Source organism: Falco punctatus (genome assembly GCF_963210335.1).
Source record: "Falco punctatus genome assembly, chromosome: 2".
Taxonomy (NCBI): domain Eukaryota; kingdom Metazoa; phylum Chordata; class Aves; order Falconiformes; family Falconidae; genus Falco; species Falco punctatus.
In genome coordinates, this window is record NC_137581.1 from 45,481,897 (window position 1) to 45,502,058 (window position 20,162).

Sequence of the window (20,162 nt, forward strand, 5' to 3'; positions counted from 1 at the left end):
GTATGAGTCCCGTCATGTCGTACTCCGTACCCCTCCTCCCCCCTGGGCCAAGAGATCAGTTGCCCTCTGGACATGCTTTTCTGATGACTTTAAATTATGATTAGGCACCTCAGTCCAATTTGGCATGTCAATTGAGGAGGCCTAAATTAGACGGAGAGAATCTGAGTCTGACACTTGTACTGTTGTTACAGTTGGACATTGTTAGTGATAAAATGAAATACTAATCAGTATATGATGTAACCTACTAAAAACTGTATTTGTTGTTACAAAAGATTAGATTTCCTTTGTGTTTCAGGGGCTTTTTGTTTTTTCTGAAATGGCATTGCTATAGATTGGGGGTCTAACAGAAGTTTCTTATCCAGTGGGGATAGTCATTAAAAAAAACCAACACAAAACCCACCAAAACCAGCACCTCATTGACTTGTTTGTATTCTTTGTATTTTTCAAATAGCGTCTGAACCTATTTCTTTGAAAAACTTAAAAAGACGGTCACAATTTTTTGAGCAAGGTAAACCAAAGAGCTAACATTTCATGTACTTCCATGAAATAGTTCCTGCTGCACACTCTTCCTAACAAGTCTGGTGCTGGGTACTATACCTCTTCAGCATTGTTTGTTGAAGTTACAGCGAAGCAACATAATTGATTTCCCTTCTTTCCCCAGGGTCATCAGGTTATTCTTACAATTCATGGGTCTACCTTTGTGGTAATGGGTCTTTGTGTGTTCTCTTATATCTATAGCTGTTAAAATCTCTTCTATGTTGTTCGTACTTTTTTTTTCACTGGGTAGGAGTAAGAAGGATCGAGCACTCTGTTCAGGTTTGCTACTACCTACAAAACAAGAATAACATTGGATGTTCCAGCAGAGGCTTAGTGCAGACCTCGGAGCTGTTGATAAAATATTTAACTCTGGATTTGAATTTATCTTGAGTTGCAGCACTGTGCTTTTGTCTAAATTGGTTGGAAAAAAAGGTAGCTACTGGCTTTCCACTATTTGGTGACTGTCACAAGATCCCAAGAAGACCTATATAAATTTTGAATTGAATATGCTAGCTTTTAAAGGCAAAACATTTTTGCCTCAACTTCGGTTTTGTAGGTTGCCTTTTGGTGTTTGCATGTCACAACTCACATACTTCCACTAATGTTGTATGTCTAATGCTGTCTTCAGACTATGTATGCCTTGCTGTTTTGCTGTAGCCTGAAAGAGTGAAGTCCTGGCCCACTGGAAGTTCAGTGTGAATTTTGGCAATTATTTCAGTGGAGCCAGAACTTTACCTTCAGTGGTGATGGCTTCTGTTTTTTTCTAGAAGAGATATGTGAAGTGCCACAGCATATATCTGTGTTTGTGGTTCTGTTTGCTTTTGAATACTTCTGCTGCATTGTATCTGCAATATGGTGGTATTTTTGTTGGATAATTTTTTTTAAGACTGGTTATGAAGTTTGGGTTTTATTTTAATAAATTTTACAGTAATATTTGAAGTATTTCAGTTGTGCTTGAGGGGGAGGAGAAGGGTGTATTTCTAGAGTGTATGCTCAGTACAGTTTTGTTCATTTTAAACTTTTGACACTTTAGCTTTACAATTATATAAAGATTCTTCTTTCTAAACATGTATAGGCCAGCATAAGCTTGCAAGGCAGAGAGAAGTGGAGAGCAAAGATAGGCGCTGTCTATGCCTCACTTCAGCATCTGCTGGTGCAGTTGCAGGAGATCAAGTCTGTCATATTGTCACTGTGGCTGCTGCGATCTGATAATTACGACAAAATTGTGCATATATAGTTCGGATGCTAGCCTGTGACTCGTTAGATGTCTTTTGTAACCTATTGTATTTAAATTTTCTCCACTTCATGTGGTCGTACTTTTATGCACTTTTTATTTTTTAACTGAAATTTGGACAGCTAAGTGACAAGTACGCTGGCAACAAAGAAAAATAGTGATGATGCTTAGGAAAGGCATCTGTGCTTCTCCATGTTTTCTCAACTTTTAATTTATTGGCATAATATACATCGCTTATAGTCATCTTGGCACAGTCTAAGACCAAGCGTGATGGCCTCAAATAGCATAAGGTTTGTAGTGAATGGTAACAAGCTCATCAAACTCAAGCGTGCTTTTGGGAGTAGGAAAAGAGGACAGTCAGAAAGGGGAAATACATGGTTTTGCAGTAGAGAAGTTGCCTGTGGATGTCTGTTGCTCTTAATTCACATCAAGGGCAGTAGGTGAGTAGCTGCTCTACCCTGGAGCAGCGTTCTGGTGATTGGTCATGCTAAACAGTTGGGTTTCACAATAACAATAGGAGAGGTGTGTAGCAAAGAACCTCTATATTGCCACAGTGGGAGATGTACTGCTAATGCAAGCAATTGCTGATGGCACTTTTAAGCATGTAAAGCTTTTAAACAATTGCGCACATTAGTTGAAAGCACCTAATGAATTCTGCCCTCAAGTAAGTTCAGTAGGGAAAATGCAAGCATGGCTTACAAAGGAAGCAAAAATTTGTCTGAAGCTCAGACTTTCCACATTTACACACGTCTTGCAATAGTGAATATGTACGGCTCTAATGATTTCTGTTTTTTGCCTTCAAAATCTCGCAGGAGGCCCAGAGCCTGCAATGCCTGATGTAAGTACTATTTACAAACTACTGATTAGTTGTATAACCCTGGTCTTTTCAAGAAGACCAAAGCTTTCTATTGCTTTTTATGCTTCTTTAAAATTGTGATCAAATCTGAGAGGACTAAGATTTTCTAATGCGCAATAGAATGGCTGCTTTCTGACCCTTCGAAGAAAGGACTAATTTAGGTCCTTGTCACTATAAAGCTGTAGTGTTTGTAATGGCTTTTATTTCCCACTTAAAAAAAATGTTTTAAAATTTAAAGTGTTGATTACATGAAATAAGATAATAATATTTCATTTCTGTGCTCTATTAGCTCCCAGTCCCATCCATTAGTGCTCCTACTCGTCGGGTTTGGGATCAAGAGGAAGAACGAAAACGACAGGAAAAATGGCAAAAGGAGCAGGACCGTTTATTGCAGGTATAATTAATCTTCATAATCATAGGCTGGCAATCCCTTGGGTGCAGCAAATGATGCTGAAAGAAATTAACATGTAACTTCTGCAATTCTTCTTACTGATGGCCTAAGAGGACTTTCACATACATTTGCTGGGCTGCACAATTACACACACTAGCAATTATTCAGCAAAAAGAGGACAATCAAACCCAGACTGTGTATTCACTACATCCAAAATGCTCAGTCATTGCAAGGCTGGTATGCTTTTACTGGCAACAGATTTTAAGGAATAAGCAAAGACTTAAGGGCTGTAGTCTTCACTTTGGAATATGAGTTTTATTTTTTCCCCTTAAGAAAATTTCCTCTAGAATGAGTTTTTATCTTCAATCAGCGATACAGCCTTATAATCAGAAAGGGAGAAGGCAGCCAGTGCCTGCTTAGATGTCTGCTAGCATCCTGTTGTTTAGCAATCAGCTAAACAGTTAGAATCAACCTGGTTCCCAGGTTGATATCACTTTATATTTACTGTATTAATGTGCCCCATTCCACTCCATCTTTCAAGAAGTACCTTAGATAGCTGATTTTTGTTCAAATGGAAACTAAACTGTAAAACGGGGAATATAAAAGACATGAAGTCAGTTGTTACAAGACTTAACATCTAATAATCTTGGATTCTCCAAAATTAGTTGCACAACTTCGGATTGTAGTTGAGCCAGGATTTCAGTCACTTATGGCAGACCTAATGTCCTGGTGGAGCTCAAGCATGTTTTTCCTATGCTGGTCTGTTAAAAAACACATTAAATACCAGAAGTACATTCTAATGCAAATAAAAACATACCACATTTCTTATTTGTGTGTTTAACTTCAATCTAATGTGACAGGAGAAATACCAACGCGAACAAGAAAAACTGAGGGAAGAATGGCTGCGAGCTAAGCAAGAAGCAGAAAAAGAGAGCTCCAAGTATTTTGATGAGGTAGGCTATGAATATGGTGTCACCTTTGACTGTTTACTTTTTATGATGCCTTTTTTCTCTTATAGCAGATGCGTCCAAGCAGGCAAATGATTTATTTTGCTATGTCATTTATCTTCTCATTTTGGAAAATAAATTGTTGTCTATGATTTGGTAGAAAGAGGTTGCAAAGATGGGAAGAACAGAGTAAATGAGATGTTTTGACTTTATTCCATAAGGATTGGTTAGGTAACTAACACCAGAAACATGTCAGCAGAAAGTTTCAGCACGTATTAATTATTGTGACCAGAATGGAGTGTTACCTTGTATATATACCTTTGCGGTATGTTTACCTCCTGATGCTACTTGTTGGAATTCTGCTTCAATACTTCATCATGAGACATGTTCGTAAGTGCCTGGCTTGTTTCTGGCAGCTGGTTCATCCCATGTCTAATAAATCTGCATATCAAATAAACGTAGATTTGCTATCATATGTTTCAAAACATTGAATGTGTGTAGCTTCTGTAGATGCTGACTTTGAGGCTGTTGCTTATGGGAAGATGAACAGGTTTTTTCCTGAGTATGGGAGGTGTCTGAGATATCTCTATTGCTATGCAAGTGCTGCTTCAGGCATCCTAGCTAGATCAGTTGTGTTTACACAGTCACAAGCAAGTAGATTGTAATTTAAGGCTTAGGACTTCAATAAGAAACCTCTTTGAGCTGTTAGAGGGCTTTGTCCGAGAATGTAAACCATTTCATATTTTTCCATCATTAGAGGTTTGGATGGACCCATAAAAACGGTATTTGTTCTCTGCAACTAAAACATCTTTTGACCGCTGAAAGACCTTTTCTCATGTTTGAGAGAAGGGTCATAGAGTGGTAGGTCTGAAACTTGACTTTCAAACAGTAAGAGAATGGAGGAGGTTGGGGGGTTCACCCACATGAAGATTCATGTGAAATTCATTGGTCTGATGTGCATTTGCAGTGTATCTCTTTGTGTATACGTTCTTAGGTAGGTCTTGGTTTTCTAAGTCAAAACAGTAGGGAGAAATGCTGGGGGTATCATGGATGAGTTTGTTTTCTGTGGGCATTTAAGTGGGGATGGGATGCTTGAAATGTAAGTGATACTTTAGAAAGCAGAATGTTTCACATAGCTGTGGCCGTGCTGCCCATGGCGCTTGCTAAGGCTGCTGTGTGGAATGAAGTTCTTTCATTAGGAGAATGTGCTAGCAGTCACTCAAACCATGAAAACAAAGTATACCCTGGGTCTTGCATTGGAAGTGTTTGGGATGCTTTTTACACAGTCTTCCCTCAGAGTAAATGAACTTTTCTGAGTGAGAAACCTGTTCAAAAAATAGGTCCCTTCCCTAAAAGCAAGATATTTTTTTTTTCTTTGCTACAGGAGCAGAGTGTTCTAACCTTAAACACAACATCTGTCCCTGCATGGGCTCCATCTGCATCCAGCTGGAGAGCAAGCCCTGAAGGAAATACTTCTGAGGAGCCAGAAGGAGTTGGAGCAAGTGAGCTGGCAGCATGCTTACAGGGTGAGGAAGAAGGAAGGAGGAAGCTGCAGGAGGAATGGAGGATCCAGGACGAAGCAGCCCTGCATTTTGAGCAAGAAAGGGAACTCCAGGAGCTGGAGCTTGAGAGACAACGTAAAGAGAGGGAGCAGCAGTATGCTGAGGAGCAGAGGCGGCGGGCAGAGATGGAGGAGCAGAGGCGGCGGGCAGAGATGGAGGAGCAGAGGCGGCGGGCAGAGATGGAGGAGGAGCAGAGGTGTCAGACTGAAAGGCAGAGGGAGGTGTTGGTGGAGATGCCTCAGTACCAAAGGTGTGCAGTTGTGATGGGATGTACTCTCTCTTGCTTTTGCATTAAAAATTCAAACACATTTCTTCTGGGAGTGTGTATGTCCTGAATATGTAAGGGTATTCATTTAAGATTTGTACTGTAATTAGTCAGTGCAAGATACCACAGGATGGCCTTTCTTTCTAAAGGTAGAAGGATCAGGCATAAGACAAAGTCTTTCCCCATGAATCAAGTGCCCTTTAACCCACTTCAGCTAATTTTTTAAGTAGGAAGTGTAAATAAATAATTGCAGCCAAATCAAAGGTGACCTGAAACACTTTGTGTGAAGATTTTGTAAGAATCCTGATTAAGGCTGTAAATTGAGAGCCAGTGGCTCAATATGCAAGGCCTTTCAGAGGAAATAATAAGTTAACTCTTTTCCAATAAATGCATGACTGATTTTCCAGACTCCTGTCTTTAGTTCGACAGTGCAGTAGTAAAGTTTAATTGCACTACTGGGTTAACTTGCTGATGAGGGGTATCATGGTGTATGAGCAAACAGATGCTGGCTTAAAAATATCATAGCCTGTTAGAAATACTCACTGTGGATATATTTATTCTAAAGCATGAAGTGGTTTCTTTCATTACCTTCTTTGGCAGCTTGGTTTAAAAAATCCCAAACCAAAACCAAACAAAAATCCCAACTTTTACTTTACAAGTTCACATTCTTGCCCAGAAGTTTTCAGATTATTACAGGCATCGTGGGAGATTAATCTGTCTGAAACAGATTAAACCAGTAAGGTTTTCTTATTTCTTGTGCATTTAGCTTAGTGCCTTGTGTATTACTAGCTTTGCTGTTTCTCTTGAGGATTTTCCCCTGTTCGTAAGTAAGTAATAAAGAGATGACTGAAGATAATGCATGGTATCAAGTCTTAAAAGAGGAAAGTATGATTATAAAATTGCATATATTTGCAGGAGAGATTGCGAGACCTGGGGTTACTTTAGCTCATTGTAACTGACTGCTGCTTGAGATGCCTGCTGAGAAAAGCAGAGGCACAGTTGTTACAATGGCTAAACAGGTTCTTCTTGGCAGCTGAGCCAGAATATCTCTACAGTTTTAATTTGCCCCTGTTGCAAGATAATAGGACTTTGTGCGGTAACTTATAAAGCTGCTCTAATATCTGCATATCTAAATCCTTGATATGTGCTTTAATCCTAGGGGATTCCATTGCTTCTGAGGTTGCTGCCAAAAGATGTGTTTTGGTAAAGAAGGAAGGCTTTGCTTAATAGTAAAAGGAGCAAGTTTAGTGAAACTGGGGTTTAAAATATCTGGTGTTAAATGTTTGGTTTACGATGGTATCAGAAGGTGTGACTTGAAATCTGAAACCTTATACAAACATCTGTGAAGGCAGGATACTTGCTGCTAAGAGCACTGAGTTTGAGGACAGGCAACTGGAAGAGCTTTGTCTGTGGAAGTTAGAGTTTTTCTCTGTGGGTTACAAACTACACCTATAAAATATTCTAGAATATGCATGTAACTTTTAGAGAACTGCTATGTTTGGACAAAGCTTACCTCCTGGCTTTAAAATGGATAAGATAATCACTGTCATATAGTGCTAATGGTAATTTTTGCAGCATCTTAAAAAGTCTTCAGAGATTTTTTCTCATGTATTTTCATATATCTAACTAACATATCCAATATTTCTCAGTTTTCTCTATGTATACTTACTGTTTGCTCAATTTCTAGAAAATGTTATTTTGTTTAATACGTATTTTCTTTTATCTGTATTTTGTTTCCAGACATTATGAGCGCTATGAAGTATCTAAAACAATAGAGGATCAAGCTGGCCATCCTCTCATTGACAGGTAATAAGAAATTGAATCAATAGGTAGGTTTTCAGCCTACTTCATAAGTATCAACCAATTTGACATGCTCACGTTTGGATTCCTTGTCACTTAACAAAACAATTTCAGGCAGTTTTTCTGACAGCCTTTCTTTTTCTGCCCTTTGTGTTTCTGGCTGGTAAAATGAAGTCTCCTTAGAATTTAACTGTTTGGGGTTTCCCCCCCCCCCCCCCCCCCCCGCCTTAAGGATCTGTTTTGAATATTTTTAGTAGGAACTACTAAGGTTTCGGGTTTTTGGGGTTTTTTTGGTTGGTTTTTTTTGTTGTTTTTTTTTTTTTTTTTTTTTTTTTCTCAAGGCATTATGAGCGTTATGAAGTTTCTAAAACCATTGAGGAGCAACCTGGCCAGTCATTTGCTGACAGGTACGTGTGATACTGAATCTCGCTGTAGACTGTAACGTCACTGTTTCTGTGTCAGAAAGCTTTGAAACTTCCAATAAGCTTTAGCCATGGCAGTTAAGGGAATACTTTGTATATGCTGCTGTGTTTTGCAGTGTTTATGGCATGTTTTCATGTTGAGAAAAAAAGCAGCTAAACTTTTGGCAAATTATATGCTATGCTGTAAACAAGTTAGGCAGTAGGGTTTTACTGGGAGAAGCAGAACTGTAAGGAAGTAAATATGTGGGTGGTACTGGTTTTATTTGGCTGGAAAACAATTTCAAATAATATTGTGGTTGTGTCATAACGTGCCACACAAACTAAGGTGCAGTCATCCCAGTCAGGATTGTGCAACTTGAGAGTAAACAGGGAGGGAGGAGAGAGACAGCAGCAGCGTATATATCAGGAAGGTATTAGATGTGCCGCTTGTTTAAGTTATGCTCTCTTACCTTGGCTACTTTCTGTCTTGTGTTGCTTGGTGGTTTGTTTGTTGTACTGTTGCTTTTTTGGTTTTGTTTTGTTTTTATTTCAGTAGAGTATATTAACCACTGCAGGTTTGGGCTTCTTGAATGGATAGCTTTTTCTTCTCCCTTTTAATAACTGGGCTATAGTTAAAAAAATGCTGAAGTTACTTAAATCCAGAACTGTTTTATCAAGTCTTTGTCTTAGATGGCATCCCACAGTAGTTCTAAAAGATCACCTCTGCTGTATATACTTAATCAGTTCTTACAGCTGGAGTGAGCATACCCTTTTTTATATGAAGAGGAACCCCAAAATTCACAGGGTACTACTAATGGAAGATCTAAATCTAACTTCAGAAGATGCCTGCACTAAATAGATACATCTTGGATATATGTGTGAGGAAGACACTTGGGTGCTAAAAGCATCCCAGGCAAGGCTGACCTGCTCTTTGGAGTTCATTTTTACCACAAGCAGTTGTGAAATTGTTGCATCTTCTCAAACAGAATAAAATAAATAGGTCTGCACCATAGGATGGACAATCAGAACTTGGGGGAGCAAGAAAAGTGACACAGTTTTATGCATCGTTTATTTATAGACAAAGGACAAGAGTCCCACAAAACACTGTTACGCAGCCAGTACTCTTAAGTGTAAACACATTAACGTAGCAGCTTTGAGTTGTGACCCAGTAAAGGATTTCTGTTCACTTCTGAGGCATTTTAAACTAAGAAACTGCCTTTATTACTTGAGACTAATAACATAGCACAGAGGTGTTCCTGAAGCTCCAGTTTGGTACTGTCAGAAAACCAGCTTTTTGCTGCTTGTCTGCCTGTATACTGAATGACGTATCTTGTCTAAAACTCATTAAAAATTATGGGGTTTTTTATCAGTGATTGATAAAATTCCAGGGAACAATCTGCATGCAGTGTTTGAGCAGGTGTTTTGCTTACAATCTAGTAATGATGCTGAAGTATGATTTAGTTTTCTCAGATGTTAACTCATTTATAAACCTGCTTTCAAAGTTATCACTTCTTTAACTGTCTGACTGTAGTCTTCACAAAGCTTCCAGAGAGGAGGACTTTGTTTTTTACATGTTTTTGTTGAAGCGAATACAATGATTGGTCCCTTATACCTGAAGCACTGGGAACTTTCAGTACATAATTTTAACTTTTAATCAGTGATCACCTATTGACATTTAAACATTGGCATCTTTTTCTCCCCTTAATATCCTGTTGGTCTTGGTTTGGGTGTTTTTGCCTCTTGCTTTAAGTTCAGCATTAGTTGTTGATGGGAGGGATGGTGAAAAAAGGGGCTGTGTATCTCGTCTGCAATGATAAGATCTTTGTCTGTGATGAGGTCTCCTATTTGAGACAGAGAAATGTTTTCTATATCCTTAGGAATAAGTCCAAGTCAAGTTCAGAACTGAATGAATTCAACACAATCAGAAATGGTAAGTACTGTTTAGTTTTCATTATTTTGAAAATGTATTTTCTTGAAAAAAGATGTGTTGGATGTGGTTATCCTAAGAAAATTAATTGTCAAAGTGCTTTTTGATAGCTGCAGTGTAGTTCAAAGTCATACCATGCTACAGCTTAATGAAGTTTCAACAGCAAGAGGAAATTCGTACAGTCAGCGTCTTGCTGGATTAACTGCTCCCTTGAAGACTGTAGCAGTGATTACAAATGGGTCTCGGGTGCCTAAATTTTAGATGTCTGATACTTATATGAGAATAAACCAGTTGTGTAGATATATCATTGAAGATGTGGGTTCTTTTGATATGACTCTGTCAATAAAAAAAGCTGTTCATACCAAGATGATAATGTATTTGATACATTTGTTTGCTCTTTGTAACTACTGTTAAGAGTAACACAGCTAGAAGTCAGTGCTTGATACTGTCGCAGCAGCTTGTTTTCTGGACTCTAGTTCGTTGCTGCCTTTGAGTTGTCCTTCAGTTACCTTCCTGTGTCTTGAAAGGAATGTGTATAAAGCAAACAAACCAACCAGATGGTCATAATTACGTTACAGTAAAAAATGACTGAAAGCTATTCTCGTGTCTAAAACATGGTTGAAAAAAAAGTAATTGCAAGTAATCATAGAGAGGTAAATGGTGTATTAGAGGATATGTTGCAGATTGACAACATTGCTTTCACACATTAAAACTTGATCATTGGAACTCATAAGTGAGTCAACTTCCACAGTATTTTATAATGGCAATCTACAGCAATAAAACCAAGAGCAAATCTATAGTCAGAGCAGTATTTAAAAGGATTGAATTTTAAATTGAATGACTTATTGCAGAGTAATTTTCTGTATTAGTCTTACTGTAAAGAAGTTACCAGATCTAGGAAATAAAGACAAAATTGTTGCCTTCTAGCATGTCAACACATTGAAGAAAGATGGCTTGTTTCTTTCCCCTTCCAAAATCTCAAAGGCCATCTATACCATAAATGTAATTTCAACTGAGTAGTTAACACAACATACAAATTATAAAGAAACTGTGTAAGATTTCCCTGTCTGTCTCCCCCCATATACATAGATACTTGTCTAAAACAAGATAAAGCAGTGTGCTTAGTGCCTTGAATAAAGAAAAAAAATATCTTGAGAACAGGGACAACATACAGGAAAACAGGATATGAACTCTTAAAGGGAGAGAAGGTATCCCACCGTTCAATGATATATTCTATACATACTTCAGTTTGTATTGGAGGAAGTCTCCATACTGTGGCAATAAAAGAGATCATGCTCTTTTAAAAATACATGTATGTGTGTGCATACATATGCGCACACAAATGGATAGGCATATACACTTAGAAAGTGAAGGAAAATGCCTACTTGTATTGAACTTAATATTAAGGACCACATAATGGAAATACAATTTTTAAAAGTGTAATCATAATGACATATTGGCAGGCTTGATACTGGTCACCTGTCCATAAAAAGGAACGGGAGAAACTTGTGAATGTGGTGATGAATGACTGCTTTGGAGTTACAGCCAGAGCACTGAATCTGTGATAACTGCCTTTGTGCCTTAAGGTGTCTGGCTGAAATCTGTGCATTTTGTCCAAACAGGTACCCAGAGCAAGTACTCAGAGAGGTCCTGGAACACGGGTGAGTCACAGAAGAAGCCTCAGAAGGAGCAAAACCTGTCTGCAGCAGAGTTGGAAAGACAGCAAATCCTTCAGGAAATGAGAAAGAAAACATCTCTACACACGGACAGCAGCTGGATTAGGCAGCGCAGTTCCAGTATACATAAGGAGCCTATAAGTCTGTACAGCAGTAGTATGAGGAGGTAGGAATTGCGTTAAAAATAAACTTTGTCTCTCATCAGATAATATTGTTTAGTGATTCTAAACCTCAGCTTGTATTACAGAGCACGGAAATGAAATGAGTCTGTGAAATGCTGTAAGCTAAACTGCATAGCAGCACAAATAGAAGAAAGTAGCTGTATTACAGCTGGAATTAAACTTTTTTTTGCGAGTAAAGAATATGGATGTGACCTGTAAATAACTCAGCTGCTTATTTCTTGGTTGGTGTACCAGCAATGGAAATCAATAATGTGCTCTGTCATTGACAGATGTGCTTAAGAATTTCAGCATGACAATTTATTGTGGAAACTAATTATTATGGCTAAGGAGTATACCTCTTTTTATGTAGAAATGTCAGAAAGTCTGGAGTTTGTTTCTTGCTTTAAGTAATGTATGTATGTTAGATTTGTCACTTAGGAAACAGTCATCAGTCAGAAGAGTGGCTGTTGGGCCAACACCTTGTACCTAGGTGATGCTGTCCAGCTTGGATGGATTGTTATTTTCAATCTGTTATCCCTTGGAGAAAACAAAACCAAATGTGGTGTCTGAGGTCTGTTTCCCTACAGTGGATTTTGATATGGTTCACCCTGATAAGGCTGCAGTGAAGAGTGTTTTGCCTTTATTAAGTCCCACCTCTCTTTTTGCTTCACCTGCTTTTTCCCGTGACACTAAGATTGGACACAAAGGATAATTTTCTGCTCAAACATTTTAAATCGGTGTGTGAAGAATATTTCTCAGTGTCATCAGACAAGCATGTTTATGCTAGAAAATCTTAAAAATGCTAGGATAATGATTTTTCTTTTAAAAAAAATCAGAATATAGCTCTTCTTCTCTAGCTGTACCGCTATTTACATTTTTATGTGTACCTTTGTTACAGAGGGGAGTCTTTGGACAATCTTGATTCTTCAAGAACAAGCTCATGGAGGCACCACACATGGCTGAACCAGTCTGCCTCCTCTTCATCTTTGTCCTCTAGTCAAGATTTCAGTCGCCCGGTGTCCACTTCAAACCGAGCCTACATGTGCACTCCTTCCTCCAGCAAAGCACCTCCTGCAGCCACCTCTGCAAGAGCCCCCTCTGTGTCCCAGGCAGCCCCCCGAGCTCAGTCTCCCCTCTCTGCTTCCCAGCCAGGGTCCCAGACACGCAGCAGGTGAGTGAGCGGTGCACTTCTGCTGGGAAGGTATAAATGCTGGGCTGCCCTGAAGAGAGCAGCCTGTGTGTATGGTGGTCCACAGCAGCGTTCTTGCCCATAACATTGATAAACAAGTCTGAAAACTACCTGGACTTAGTTTTCTGGCTGGATGGGGCGGTAGAAGTAAGGGCTGTTATTACCCCCCTGCTCCAGTCCTTCAGAAAATTCCCCAGGTTTGTCATCACTGCTTGACATTGGGTTAAAAAAAAAAAACCACACTGAAGGAACTGGAATAATAAATCTCCAGTCTCCAAGCTGTATGTTGGTTACCAAAATGATTAGTAAAAGCATACTCCAGATGGCATTTCTGACATTTATTTTCTTAGGTTTGTTTTAACAAAAGATTCCTGAAACCCACGCTTTATGGCCCTCATCTTGGTCTTTCCTCCCCCCTTCCTGGCATGTGGTCAATATCATCTCGAGGAGCGCTCAGGAATGCTCATAACCCACGACCCTGGGGAACTGCAGAGTAGGATGTTGGTTTAAATCTAGGAGGAGAAAGCAACAATTGCAACATATTTTGAAACAAAAATGGAATTCACTTGTGGTAGGGTAGATAACTGCTACTTTATGTACTTGAAACGTTTTAAAAATACCTTGGGGTAAGGCTATAGAGAATCATCCCCACACAATTCCACGTGTTATATATAACAACAGTGTGAACATTGCTTCACTAGCTCTTATGCTTTCAGGCACTTCGTGATAAATTGAACCTGTTTTTTTCTTTTTAGTTTTCTTTTTTTTTCCCTCCCAAAGCTAGGTTCCTACATTCTTTATAGTGTACAAAAATTACCTTTTTAACCATGTTTACTTATCTTGTTCCCGCTTCCATTTGCTAACATCTTGGTAGATCTATAGAAACTGACCTCTGTATGGATTATGTTCAGAGTTAGCATAATATTATAGGCCCAGGAGTAGCCTTCTGTTACCTAACGAGGTGCAGATGGTGGGACTTGGCAGGGCTGCTTGCTAAAACTCAGCCTTCAGGATAATTCCCCACAAATAAGAAATAAGGCAGCAGCACAAAACCTGTGGTCTTACTCTCCAAACTTAATAACATAATTTTTATGTTTATTTGTAGAAGGTATTTTATACAATGAAATATCTGCCAAGAAAGTGACAGAATTTCTCCATTTGTTCCTGTGTAACTTTGATCTAAATTATAACACTTCAGCTTTACTTAGCTTTCAGATTTACTGCAAATGATAGTTAATTTTCAGTTTATTTTCCCCAGGCGGCCTAATAGTACACTTTTACACCAGTGTGGTTTTGTTTCTAATCTCAAAAAGTCTTTGATAACTTTTCTTTGTCTTTTAAACCTTTTCAAACTGGTTTTAAGGATTTTCATTCTATATTTAGGTCAGTCAGTGGGAAGAAAATCTGTTCATACTGTAATAACGTTCTGGGCAAAGGAGCAGCCATGATCATTGAGTCTCTTGGTCTTTGTTATCATTTACATTGCTTTAAGGTGAGAGATGGGAGTAACATCTTGAAGGAACAGGAACTAATCAGAAGCACGCATGGCTACTTGGTGTTATGCTCACAGGGGCTCTACTAATCACCTGCTTTGCCTTCTATTCTTTTGACAGCGTGGTGCATGCATATTTCCATGAGGCACTCGTCTCTGCAGGCATTTAGCCCTTAACTCTAGAAGTATTTGTTAAATGCCAGAGCTAACCGGTAGGGCTTTGACAAATAAGATGATGTTGACTGTGAGATCAAAGTTCTTCCTTCTTCGAATAGGCAGCAAAAAAAAAATCAGAAGGGGCTGAGCCACTTCTCCCAGAAAAAACAGCTCCTTAAAAACAAAAAAAACCCCACCCTAAATAAAAACAACCTACCCCCCCCCCCCAAAAAAAAAAAAAAAAAAAAAAAAAAAGGCAAACCAAAAAACCCCTCAGCCGGGACCCTGGCAATTGAACCGTTTAAGGTGGCCCATCATTTCTAAGCTAATCCTAGCATAGTGTTCACACGGTGTTTTCCAGGCAAAGGCGTGCTGGCAGCGTTCAGCCTGGCAGGATAGAACCCAGCACCAAAAGGAAGCTGTTTAGTGCCACTCGACCCTGGACTGAAGCTGGTATATCAGCTCATGCTTAGCGCTGAGGCATAGTTACATGATTTGTAGTCAGCTCGGGGCATACGCAAAGCTGAAAGAAGAAATGCCTGCCTGCAAAAGATGTAAAAGCACTTCTAGTTCCCCTGCTCTAGGACCAGATGATAAATTAGACTCTGATTTGGAGGTGCTGTGGCACCCCTTTGCTCTTACTCTACCTTGTGTTGGATGGAGGCGTGGCTTTAAGAAAGAGACTTGGGTGTCTGGTTCAGAACACTTGTCTTCTGTGCCCATCTCAAAGGCATCACCCAGAAAACTACAAGGGATTGACTCAAAATTTCCCCTGATCCTGCCTGCCTGAGCAGAAGGGACAGGTGTAATCCATGGGGGTGCATTGTCACTCCCTTTATGCAGAGTGTATTCTGTACAAGGGAGTCCACCCATAGCTCCTAACCTACATAAGAAAATACCAAATCTCTGTGTTTCAAATCTCTGGAGATTAATGAGCTATTGAACAGAGTGCCAATCTGCCAGATCTAAAAGATTCATTACTCATGTAAGCAAGCAGGCAAACTGTCTGTCCTTCTGTAGTCAGCTGAGTACTTCGCTTTATAAATTCATAAGGAGTGTGCTATGGTTTGGGTTACATTCCTTCCAGAGGTAGTTCATATTCATAGCAAAGACTTGTTCAGGCACCATAGTTAAATAGTTTATTGTTAGTATGAAAGCTGTCAAGCCCCTTATTTGTGTGTTTATCAAAAAAAATAGTATTAAATTGGCCCCTTCTCTCCAAATAAGAACTCATTTCTGTGATGCAAGCCCAGGAAGTCAGGGGTGTCTGAGCATTTGCTGCTCCGAGTGCCAAAGGGCTGAGGATACCAGCAGTGTATAGTGCCACACGGAAATCTGCAAGCAGCCCACCCAGGTGTTCTGTGCCAAAATTGCTGTTGCCATCTAGACAACAATTTTTTTTTGTGTCGAGCCAGTCTTAGTTTTCAGAGAAAATTAGATTTAATGAACTAATCTCTAAAAAGTCTGCTTTATGTTTGCTTAGTTGGTGTATCTGCTATTCGTTGTCCAGTCGTCGCCTTAAAATACTTTCTCAGGGTTAGTTGCGTTTTGATCTACTAATCGTTACACATTTGCTGCTAGTGGCTGTGGGTGTATCGTTCAAGCTTTGTTGAGCTTAATCCAAGCTGCTTTTGAACAGCTTTCTCGTTTCTTAACATTTTGTAAGGAGTTCTAATTACTCATCTATCGTGCAGTGTGTTTCCTGTGGATGTGACCTCGGGGGATCCCGCTCTGGAGCTGAAGTTCGGATCCGAAACAACAAACTCTTCTGCAACGACTGCTATATCAGATTTAAAAGTAAGGCAATCCACCTGTGGTGTGCCTGACAGTAGTTCTTGCCTGTGCTGTACAGCCTCAAGTGTTTGCACGGCTGAGCCACTCGATAGCTTTCATATTTAGCTTTAAGTTGGTATGTTAGTGAATAGGTTCGGCAAGGTTTGATTGCCAGTTTCTGCCCCTCGTAGGGTAGTCAGTCATTCCTGACTTGTAACTTGCTGGTAGCTGATTTTACCACCTTGTTATTAAGCAGCTTCAAGCAGACAATGTGGTATAGTCATCCTGCTTTCTTCATAGATCTGAGAGAGTGTTGTCAAGGAGTTGTCAGTTGCTGAACAGGCTTGTCTTGATAACAGAGAAGTCTTTTTGAAAAATTGTTTACATTTTTTAAAAACGTAATCTGAATATATATATTTAATTCAATCCTAATGCATACCTGGGAAGCTGTTAGTTTATCCTGTGCAGGTGGCACAAATGCTCGTTTCTATTTGCGATGCTATTATTATTTGAATTATAGGTCTGTGATTGGTTATTCATTTAGGTACAAGTTCAGGAGGAATTGATTTACTTACAGATCTTAATTAAAAGGTGCAGTATAAATTTTTTCCTTTATTATGGTTTGCAGAATTCTGATTTACTGGAGCATGATATTAAGGCTTTGAATAATGGTGTTGAGGGTTTTTTCCTGCTGTCATAGATGATGGTAGACAACCTCCTAATTTTGACAAGTCTTGAGAGTTTTGTATGGCTCTATTTTTATGTAGCAAATATGGAATTCTCTAGAATGATAAAATTCAGCTAAGGGAAAGCATCTCTGAATTAATTCCTGGGAAACATGTCCACATTTCTTCATGAGCCCGGCACATTTTTCTCATGGTGGACCAGAAGGCAGTGAAGGGAACAGGATACCTATGCTGCAATACTTGAGCAGGACTTGGGCATCTGCTGGCTGACAAGCCTAGCTCAGAAAGAGAAGCTCTGCATCTGATGCTGTTGCTGTTTTCAGGATTTTTTTTTTGCTTCCAGGAAGAGGAGAAGCTGCCTGCACCACAGAAATGATTGTGTGGTGCCCCAGCTAAAACGAGAAAAAAACCCACCTCTCCTTGACACTAACAGTGCATTCAGAGAGGCTAATGTTAGGTGCAAGGATGCCACTATGATCAGTGGAAGGAGGAAGAGAATCACCACCTTCCATCAAGGGGTGATCCAGAGCACTGGGTCATATGTCTCCGAGCTAGTGTTCGGAGAATTTATCTCCTTGTTGATGACAAGACCACATCAAAGTGACAGTGTTCCTATTTCAAGCACCCAGATGTGTGGGAGATTCAGTCTGGAGCCTGTTCATGTTATTTTATCTTTTCTTCTGGGGGCAAAATTGCTGGGTGAGTTGGATAAGTTGGGTACTGGGGAAAAAAAAAAAAACAACAACCAATAAAACCTGTTTTTATTACTCCCTGCCAAGACAGTACTCAGGAATTTGGTGATGGAAGTAACAAAAAATTTTATCACGGATGAATTGCTATTTAGTCTTGACATTACAACCCATAAAGTCACAGCAGTGCCTTTCAGAAGCAGAGCTGATCTGTGAGGAAACGGTTCTATTCCCTTCCCTTCAGACTGCATCTACTTGGGCCAGTGGGCACCTCAAAACATAATTGTATGAGATATGAGTAAATCAGGAACTGTAAGAATTTGTGGGTACAAACCAAAATATTTGAATTAGTGATTGGTAATTGAAATTAGCTATTTGAATAATACAAAAACCAGCTATGTTATTACTGCAGTGAAAATATACTGACAACACAGCACTGGTGTGTGATGCAGATTACTTTGCAGTTGGCATTTGACATCAGCCTGGCTAATTATTTGTTAGTTTCAAACAGGAACATATTGGCTAAAAGGTTTCATAAACTGTAGGATTATTAATATTTACATTGTAATTTTATGATATTTTTGCACATTTTTATGTTAATTGTGTGGTTTAAACCTGGGACATTGTAGCAAAACACCAGTGTATGGGCAGATGCCCACAAATATATGCAGAGAGGGGATAAAAAGTTCTTTTTTTAAAATACTGTTAGAGTTATTTAACAGATTTTGATTTGATTATTGAAGGGTAAATTTAGAAAAATTGTCACCTTGTCTCTATGCTAATACTAAAAATAATTCTTAAAAACTCGGTAAGGTGCATGTTCTGTGGAGTATTACTTGGCCTGAAATACTTGCAGTGCTATAATTGGATTAAACATAAATTTGTATTGTTCACAAAATCTGGATTGCTAAATTCAGAATGTATGCCTTAGTTTGTGTTACCATTTTCAATAGGTATTGGAAATACTGTTATCTGACTATTTATAACTTCGAAATTTTAATTTCTCTCACTAAGATTCTTCAGTAGCTAGGCTTTAATTACAATTTCTTCTGTCTCTCTCTAATAGCTGGACAACCAACCTCCATGTGAAGCAAATGAAGATATGAAACCACTGTTGCAGATAAAAGAAGAGGTGATTGCTGCTGATGTAGATCTATAAATATATATATTGTGTGTATGTGTGTTTTTCCTAAGAGTAACTCTTGCTTATCTAGTCTTCATAGCAATGCATCGTATTCTTTATATAACTATTTTTATTTATAAGAAAGTAATTGCAGTAAGGAAATATCTGGGGAAAATGCTTTAACTTTTTCAGCTTCAAGTACTGAGAGCACAAGGGAGAATAAGTATATTTTCAGTAATAACTTCAAAATATTTTTGAGGCTTATAATCAACTAGTTGACTTTCCAATGGTATATGAAGAGGGTATTTTGTTTCTAAGCTCTTGAAATGAGTGTTAGAGAAATAGCTAATATAAATATATATTTGCAATTACTGTCTTTATTTTTGACATATACTGGAAGTGAATTCTCTAGGTTAATATGAAGCTGCATTTAAATACACACAAATGTGTTTGCTTTCCGTATGCTGGTTTCTAAAATTATGTGCTTTTTTGAAACTTAAATACAAAGAATAATCCCTTTGCTCAGTGGTGTTGGCATAATATTCTGTGGAATACATTTAAGGGGAAGAGTTCTCTTTTCCCATTTGGAAAATGTAACTATCACTTTTTCTTCCACAAAATATGTGGAGAATGGTTATTGAACTACAGTACATTTGTAAATAAAATTTCTGATGTTGCATTTAGTAGAAGTTTGTTTTCTTTCTATCCAGCTAAATGTGTCTAAGATGATTTGCTGAAATACAGAATTTTGAATTTCATCTTGGGAAAACAGTTTTTGTGACAGGATTAAGATGTCCACCTAAATATGTGCAAGAGCAAAGTTCTTGCTTTTCTCTTTTCCCTTACAGTAGACGTCAAATTCTGTATATAGTTCTTCTGTCAAGCTCCTCATGCTCTTTCCCTTCAGCATTTAATCCAAGTGGCAAGACTCTTTCTTTGTCCTGTACCTCATCCCTGAGGCATGACAACTGGAAGAGGTGAAAGTTCCCCAGAACTTCTCTGCACTGTCTAGAAATGAGGTGCTGAAAATTTTGGGTTAGGTTCTGCTCCTGAAAACACGACTGGAATGTGTGCTGTGTTTTCCAGCGGTGGTTCCCAAATTGCTGTGGTCAGTGGCTTTCCCAGATCTTTTAATGACCAGTTACATACCCTTCTGTGTCCATGTCCTTGGAAGCAGCGAAGAAAACATGGGATGTAGATCAGAGGAATTTGGGGGAGCATCTTGTGGATGAAATGGAGGAAGAAGACAGCTGGGAGCTTTAGGAGGATGTGAGCTCTGAGTTTGAGCTTGTACGTG

General features: G+C 38.9%; 1 protein-coding gene across 6 annotated transcripts in view; it reads left to right on the forward strand.

The window, feature by feature from the left end:
* The window catches only part of LMO7 (LIM domain 7), a 131,115-nt gene extending 111,567 nt beyond the window's left edge, over positions 1-19,548 (forward strand). For 5 of the 6 annotated variants that reach the window (XM_080374388.1, XM_080374389.1, XM_080374392.1 and 2 more), the window contains 14 exons: positions 452-508; positions 662-703; positions 2,584-2,609; positions 2,917-3,021; positions 3,879-3,971; positions 5,350-5,777; positions 7,533-7,598; positions 7,934-7,999; positions 9,871-9,923; positions 11,543-11,762; positions 12,656-12,928; positions 14,330-14,438; positions 16,289-16,391; positions 18,809-19,548. In XM_080374388.1, coding sequence (XP_080230514.1) covers positions 452-508; positions 662-703; positions 2,584-2,609; positions 2,917-3,021; positions 3,879-3,971; positions 5,350-5,777; positions 7,533-7,598; positions 7,934-7,999; positions 9,871-9,923; positions 11,543-11,762; positions 12,656-12,928; positions 14,330-14,438; positions 16,289-16,391; positions 18,809-18,831 — 1,664 coding nt within the window. In that variant the 3' untranslated portion in view covers positions 18,832-19,548. The remainder of the gene's footprint in view (positions 1-451; positions 509-661; positions 704-2,583; positions 2,610-2,916; positions 3,022-3,878; positions 3,972-5,349; positions 5,778-7,532; positions 7,599-7,933; positions 8,000-9,870; positions 9,924-11,542; positions 11,763-12,655; positions 12,929-14,329; positions 14,439-16,288; positions 16,392-18,808) is intronic. The other variant, XM_080374393.1, reaches the window with a different exon arrangement.
* Positions 19,549-20,162: the final 614 nt, after the last annotated feature.